Here is a 7,937-nt window from a genome sequence, read left to right as displayed (position 1 = left end):
ATGGAATCTAACCTGTAAATTAAAAACTGACAAAATGTAACATCCCTTGTGAAAAATTACTTAAATTTTTATCACAGACACTGTCGTCCTGGTAGAAAGTTTGTTTCAACAGCAGGTTGTTATGGAAGGAAAGTAAAAGGGAAATTCACTATGCGAAGGCAGAGGAAAAACAACTAATTACTTTACAATCCAGCACTGACCAGCCTGAAAAAAAAGTCTACACAGTGAATAATAGAATAATTAATAATCCTAAATGAGTGAGAAATCAGATGACTCTTACCTGATTGAAATGTTCGCTGAGGGTCTAGGTGGTTGACTATCTAGTTTACTAAGGACCTGCCCAGGAATATGCAGGTATATGTAATAAGGGTGTTTCCTGATGCTTTTTGGATGCTGAAGTACCTGTTAGCCAACTGGGGCACACCAGAGAAGAAAGAAACTGCTCAGCCTTCTTTTGTTGATAGGCCATACCCCACCCTGGTTGTCTCAGTGATTTATCTTTAAAGAAAGAATCACTGACCTAACATGATTTGGAATCTGAAGACTGGCTGCTTCCAGGCTCCTTCACACTCAGCACCAGCCACCTCCTTCTGCCTGGGTGCTCCTTGTGTGTCAGTCTTCCTGTCTTCTCTGTGTCACTGGGTATGCCTACCTCCAGCATGTACCTTAGTTTTCCATGAGAGCAGGGACTCATAGTGTTTCCTCAATGTGTATTAACATTTTGTGAACCCTCCTTGCTCTTCTTTCATTCTGTTTTCTACTATACACCAGATACCCAAGAGCTCTCCATTTCTTCTTCACTATTCACTCTGTACCATCTCTATTTTGTACTGGGGCAGCCCCCTAAACTTGCTCTATTCTTTTCTTTAAAAAGTCATGTCAACATCAATGTTTATAGCAGCTCAATTCACAGTAACCAAGCTATGAAACCAAATTAGGTGGCCTTTTACAGATGACTGGATAAATAAAATGTGGTATATTTTCTCGGAATGGAATGGAACAGAATGGAATATTACTCATCCATAAAGAAAAATGAAGTTATGACATTTGCTGGGAAATGGATAGAACTAGAGACTATCATGCTGAGTGAAATAAGCCCATCCCCCCACCAAAAAAAACCACAAAGGCTGTATGTTCTGTCTTATATGTGGAGACTAATACACAATAAGGGATAGCGAAAGGGAAGAACAGAAGTTTATTGAATTAGACAAAGGGGAATGAAGGGAAGGGGGGATGGAAATAGGAAAGACAGTAGAATAAATTGGACATAACTTTCCTTTTTTCATAGATGAATACACAACCAATATAACTCCACATCATATACAACCAAAAAAAAAATGGGAAGTTATACTCCATGTATGTATAATATGTCAAAATACATTCTACTGTTGTGTATAACTAAAAAAGAAGAAATAAAAAATTTAAAAAAACAAGAATAAAACACACACAAAAGAAGTAGTATCAAAAGTACAGTAATTGTACTTTCCAAATTTAAAATTTTAGATCATGTGCTCTAACAAGTAGACATTTGCTTAGTAGGTAAATAGGAAGTAATATTTGAAACCAAGACTCTTCCTAAAAAACCAAAACACATGGTTGTTGAAACCCAAAGAAGATAAAGAGGACAGTCTGTGTTGTAATCCTCTGAGGCCCCACCTCGGGATCTGGTCCAGCCTCTGCCTCTAGTCTCCTCTCCTACCTTGTTCTTCTTCCCACAGGCTGCCTCAGACACACTGACCTCATTTCGGTCTCTTGAATCAGACAGGCTTAGCTCCATCTTGATGCTTTGCACTGACCCTTCCTTCTCCAGTGGGTTGTCCATTTATTCTGCAATTTTTTGTTGTGTGCTGACTATGTCCTAGGCATTATGGTAGGTGCTGGAATGTGAATCCTAGATCTTTGCAAGACTCCCCTCTTCTTATCATACATATCTCAGTCCAAATGTCATTTCACAAAGGCATCCCTTGTAGTCTCCAACTCTAGTAGCCTCTTGCCACAGTCAATGTCCATTCTGTGACTCTGTTTTTTTTCCCTAGCATTTGCTTTTAACCAAAAGTATGTGCATAAAATTCATTGCCACTTCTACCTACTATCTGCTGCAAACTTCATAAGGCAGGACTTTGCCAGTTTGTTTCCACATTCCAGCACCTACCATAGTGCCTAGGACATGGTCAGCAAACAACAAAAAATTGCAGAATAAATGGACAACCTACTGTTCCTTCAGCTACACAATGCTCCATTGTCATGTATCCTCAGCCCCCATGGAATAGAGGACTGTGAGACTTACTCTTGCAAGTCTAAGTCCTCCCAGACATCTGTAGGAAAATGAGTATCCCATGGTAAAAATGAATGCAGGAAGCCCGGTTTGGGGTGGGTGAGAAATGGCAATCAAAGATTAGGACATGCAGAAACAGAACAGGGAATGAGCTAAGTGTAAGAAATCTGGTGAAAGTGGGGCTTTTAGTTTTCATTTCTAAAATATTAAAGTTGGACTGGTAATGAGGATAACCAGACTAGGCTTTACCACAAACTCATTATACAGCCTTGAGTTTCAAATGTCACATTTCTAAAATGAAGAGGCAGGAAATCTCTGCAATCCTTTCCAGTCACCATTCCTTAAAAGCAAGAACCTATAAGGATCTGACATAGTTCGAATCCAGAATGTCCCTCCAAGTCCCTTGTGTTAGGGTTTGGTCTAAATTTGGTGTATTTGGGAAGTGATGGAAACTTTACAGGTGGGGCCTAGTGGGAGGTCTTCAGGTCATTGGGTCACACTCTCAAAGGGGATAGTGGAACCCAGCTCCCTCCACTTTCTCTCTTTTGCTCCTGGCCATGAGTGAAAAGTTTTGTTCTTCCTTCACCTGTGGTGATTCCCTCTCAGGGGGAGAGGCTGACTGCAGTGTGCAGATGACACAAGGCCTGTCACTGACAGGCTTGGAATATTTTTAAGAGACTGTAGGACAATGGTTAAGAGTCTCAACTTTATAGCTGGTTTCAAATACTGCCTCTGCCACTTACTAATTACCTGACCCAAGTGGGTTATTAAACTCATACCTCCACTTCTTCGCCTGTAAAATGGGAGTGATAATAATAGTATCATTATCACCCCCCAAGAATTGCAGGGAGGATTAGGTTAATATCTGTAAAGCATTCAAAATGGGGCTGTAATTATAATTCCACTGGCAAGGCCATCTCTGGCTAACATTCATGCCTCAAGCCTAATAATACTCAACACTTGTCTCTCCTCATCCTGATGCAACTTTCAATAAGCAGCATACTTCTTCCCATGTAGATTTGCTCACAGAGAAAAAAAAAAATGTGCCTATCACAGAGATTCTGAGAAAGTCCCATCCCAGAGCCTGCAATTTCTGATGGCAAATTGATAAATTACCTGTGGTGTGTCTGGGCCTCCCAAATTGTTTGGCCACAGAGGCAAGATGTAGGCACGCTGTTAATGGAGAATATGTGGTCTTGGGACAGATCGATTTGGATTTCAAAATCTTCACCCTGGCATTTTAATGTCCATCTCAACCTTAATGTTTTGGGGTAGAATGCAGAGTCTTAGACTCTGACTTCCCTGCATAGTGATGTTCAAAAGTCCTTGGCCTCTTAAGCAAGAGCCAGACCTGGCTGACTTTCCTCCCAAGAGCAATACCAGCTGTCAGCTCACTGTTGAATCCTGTGTATCACTAAGGGATAAAGAGCCCCCAAGAATGCAGTTCCTGATGTGGGTACCTTTGCATGAAAGAATTAAGAGCTCTTAGAAAACCAGTGGGTATGAAAATACAGGAAAGGGGAGAGCTGAAAACAGAAGCATTAATCCCAGACCCACAGTGACACCCCCTTCTCAAGAAAACCTCCAAATATTTTCAATTCATTATATGACTTTGGCTGAGACTTCCCTCTTTAGGAATGCATTTGATTAAAAGAGTAAGTCATTCTGGGAAGGATACAGAACTTTTGATGATGATACACATCAGTGGAATGATACACATGTTCAGTAAGATTTCTTTCCTTCAGACACCTTGCTGGGTTGAGTTCACCTTGAGGTACTGGCAGATTAGTGAGTTTTGTTTTGTGTTTGGAGATCAGAGAAAGAGGAAGCATTCAGTGGGAAGGGGAGATATATGAGAAGTTTGAAACACTTTAAATGAACCATGAGACCTGCTTGGAGTCTCCAGGGACAACTTGAGAGGTTCCAGGACAGGAGAAGTCTGGGATGTTCAGCTATGGTATATCTTATGGTGCTATTTCTGGATTGGCCTAAGAAGGTAACCAAGAATTATAATATCGTTAACTTGGGAAAAAATGCAGTTTTCAGATACCAGTAAGCAACTTACAAAGATGCTTTAAAGACAAGCCATTCTATCTGAGTTCTTAAGTAGGGTACTTCCTCTGTGGGATCTGGAAAAGAAAGAGAAAGCCCCAAAAAGCATTTTATCTGAGGGGTGGGGGATATAGGACAAAGTATGGAGTTCAGATTGGGTTCCAATTGGAGGAACATTTGTTCCTGGGATCTGAGACAGTCCGCGATCTGTTGAAAACCTTGGGCAGACAAGAAGCTATCCAGAGCCAGAGAGAAAGATGACTTGTATTAAGAAGAGGAGGGCTTAGGGAGCTCAGGTTATGCTGCTGCTTCATTCTGGGTGTGTGGGCCAGTTTCCCCTCTTGACTCTGGGACAGCCTAAGACTTGGTCTGCATCAACTGTCCTCCCAGGGAAGGACAGACACGGAAAAAATTCTGCAGAAGGAGTGACGCCTTGACTTGGAAAAGCCAGTTTGCGGAGACCTCAATCTACATACAACTGAAGGAATAGGGCTAAGGGTCATCTACAGGAAGGGTCTGAAAGGGAAGGGGACTAAGACGAATTCAGAGAGGGCACCGAGACAGGACACACACATTTGGCAAAGGAGAGGTGCGTGGGCCACGGAGAAGGGAGAGTTGAGAAGAAAGGAGGACTCGGCGGGCAGGAGTGGCGCGAGGCGGGGAAGGAGCTAGGGAAGCTGTCCCTGCCACTACGCGCGCTCAGTGGACCAGGTAGGAGGGTCTGCGGGCCGGCGCGTCGCTTGTGAGCGCAGAGACTGCGGTGGCTGAACAGGTGAGCGGCCGCTGGGCGGCGGGTCCCCGCCCTTCCCTGCGAGCGTGTCTCCTCCTACAGATTCTCCCCGGCACTTAGCTGTTCCGCGGCTCCCCTCGGTTTGGGGTTTTGCAGCTGGCAGCTGGCCTTTTCCCCTCCCCTGTCTCGGTCTCTCCTTGTTTTAGGTTGCTCCACCCCGCCCAGGATCAGGCGAGGGGGAACCAGCTGGGCTGCGCCTGCCAACTCGCGCGGAGTGCGTCTGCGAACTCCGGAGCGGAGTCCCGCGTGCCGCCTGCTCCCTGCGGGACGCACTCCTCTCGCTCCCACGGGCCCCGCTTTCTCCCCGCCGCAACCCTTCCCCACTTTTCCCCCCTTTTGCAATCACATGGCATTTTAAGAATGCCGGAAAGATGGCGGTAGCGGCGGCGGCGGTGGCGGCTGGGCCGGCTGGCGGAGGTGGCGGCCGGGCTCAGCGGAGCGGTCTTCTGGAAGTTTTGGTGCGGGATCGCTGGCATAAAGTTCTGGTGAACTTGAGCGAGGACGCCCTGGTTCTCAGCTGTGAGGAGGGCGCTGCGGCGTACAACGGCATCGGGACTGCCACCAATGGCTCGTTCTGCAGGGGCGCTGGGGCTGGGCACCCGGGTACGGGAGGCGCTCAGCCCCCCGACTCGCCCGCGGGGGTCCGCACAGCCTTCACCGACCTGCCGGAGCAGGTGCCCGAGTCCATCTCCAACCAGAAGCGCGGCGTGAAGGTGCTGAAGCAAGAGTTGGGCGGTCTGGGCATCAGCATCAAGGGGGGCAAGGAGAACAAAATGCCTATACTCATCAGCAAGATCTTCAAGGGTCTGGCGGCCGACCAGACCCAAGCCCTGTATGTGGGCGATGCCATCCTGTCGGTGAACGGCGCAGACCTGCGGGACGCCACCCACGACGAGGCGGTGCAGGCGCTGAAACGAGCCGGCAAGGAAGTGCTACTGGAAGGTAAGGGGTTAACGCCGCGCGTGCCGCGCACACCTACCCGTCTGCCACCAGCAAACACACTCACAGGCAGCCAGGTGTCCTTACACCCCAGGGCCCGCGGTGTGTGTGTGTGTGTGTTAGGGCCGGTGGATCAGGGTGGCCGCAGAATGGAGTTTTGACAACTTTCGCCCACCTGGGTACGACTTGTCCTCACTCCCAGGACGTTACAGGCCTTGACCCAGGAGTAGGTACCTGAAAAGGCAAGGAAAGCGGGGTTTCTTGACCGACTCCGGTGCTAAATGCATGTTGTTTCATTTTTGTCAACAGTCGATCCGAATTCAGGGTAGGGATTGGAAAGTGGAACAGCACACGAAGAGTAGAGAGAATGTTAACTCGTCCAAGTTGCAAATCAGGGCCATTGATTAACCTCGAACCTGATAGTTTTCTCCTTTATCAAAATGTCCCCCTCAGAAACCTGGGCAACCCAGCCTTAAAGGGTTGAATGGAATCATAAAGGAACCAGAGAAAGGTGGCAGTCTTTGAATGCTAAACTCCAGCAGTCCTTCCCCACATCCCTCATGCAAATAGGAGACAGTGGGGCTCTGCCTTGGGAGTAGTGCCAAAGACTGGGAAATGTGTTGCAGTTAGGCACTGAGTTCCCTTCCACTGGCCCGTGTTTGGCCGGTCAGTCTGGATTCCAGGTTCCTCTGGGTGGAGAGCCGAAAGGATTTTTCTGCCTGTGTTTTCTGGAGCCTTTTCAGAGTGGTGTGGAATCAACTTTGCATTTGTAAAGTTTCTCCTGCATGTGAGGAACCTTAGAAACTCTCTCTCTCTTAAGGTCTGATGTCCTGAACCCCCTAATTATTGACTGAATAGAATAGGAAGGCCCTTTTATACTTGTTGGAGGACATGTGGCACTATGTGGGGGAGAAGGGCAGGCAGGCTGGTAATTACTGGTAATTTCTCCTTTCCCCTATAGCTGCATTTCTCTCATGTGATCTATTCTTCTCTTTAATGCTGTGGGTTTACTGTATGGACCCTAATATCATGTAGTAATTCTATTTCTATAGATTGAGTTGTTCTGAAGGGGGGCTTTTATTTAGTTATGGTTCTCTCTTGAGCTTAGGTGCTCAATGACATGCAGGCAGAGAGGGTGAATAAATGAATTCATAGCTTTTGAAACATATTTCACCTGAGACATTGTGAAATAGTAATTAATTTAAGACCCAAACTAAGACTTTTAGTAAATTTAGTTGTCTCCTAATTATGCTGGTGTGTGACACAGAAGGTTCCAAGTCAGGAAACTTTGCTAGGTGTGTGACAGCTGATACAACTCCTGATCTAGAATACAAAGAGGGTTTTTCCCCCCTTATTTGTCTAGAGGATTTGTGATGTCTTCATATTTAATTACCATCCTGGATCCAGAAAGTATTTGCTTTGGCTTGATGATTAACATAAGTAAACAGGAAAAAAAAAAGTTTTCTGGACTCATTGTGTTGGTTTGGGAGAGAAGAGCCACCCTGACAAGGTAGGATCTGGACAAGTGCAGTTTGGACTGTAAACTGCTGGGTACATGCTCAGCCTGAAATACCTACTGATATCCGGGCTAAGAGAGACAAAAGGAAAGTCATTTTTTTTTTTTTAGTTTAAACATTGTTCTTTATTATGTTCCTTCTTTATTTCCTCTTCTAGTTTTCTATTTAATGAATAATGATTTGGCAAAAAGGTTAAAAAAAAAAAAACCAGCTTTCACCAGAAAAGAGAAAAATAAATAAATACAAAGGAAAAAGGTGATTCGGTGTAAAACTAAACTTAGAAAAATAAAATAATCAAATAGCTGTGTGGTTTTCTTGAGACAGCAACCAAAAACTGAAGTTTTGCAAAACCCCTCACATGACA

The 7,937-nt window shown here is 45.4% G+C and overlaps 1 protein-coding gene across 1 annotated transcript in view; it reads left to right on the top strand.

Annotated features, from left to right (window-relative positions):
• The first annotated feature begins 5,178 nt into the window (after nt 1-5,178).
• The window catches only part of Sntb1 (syntrophin beta 1), a 227,363-nt gene continuing 224,604 nt past the window's right edge, over nt 5,179-7,937 (top strand). Inside the window, exon 1 of the mRNA XM_076835407.2 lies at nt 5,179-6,059. Coding sequence (XP_076691522.1) covers nt 5,489-6,059 — 571 coding nt within the window. The 5' untranslated portion in view covers nt 5,179-5,488. The remainder of the gene's footprint in view (nt 6,060-7,937) is intronic.

This window comes from Callospermophilus lateralis, chromosome 16, assembly GCF_048772815.1.
Source record: "Callospermophilus lateralis isolate mCalLat2 chromosome 16, mCalLat2.hap1, whole genome shotgun sequence".
Classification (NCBI taxonomy): domain Eukaryota; kingdom Metazoa; phylum Chordata; class Mammalia; order Rodentia; family Sciuridae; genus Callospermophilus; species Callospermophilus lateralis.
Note: the sequence above shows the minus strand (reverse complement) of the source record. Positions and strands in the feature narration are given on the sequence as shown.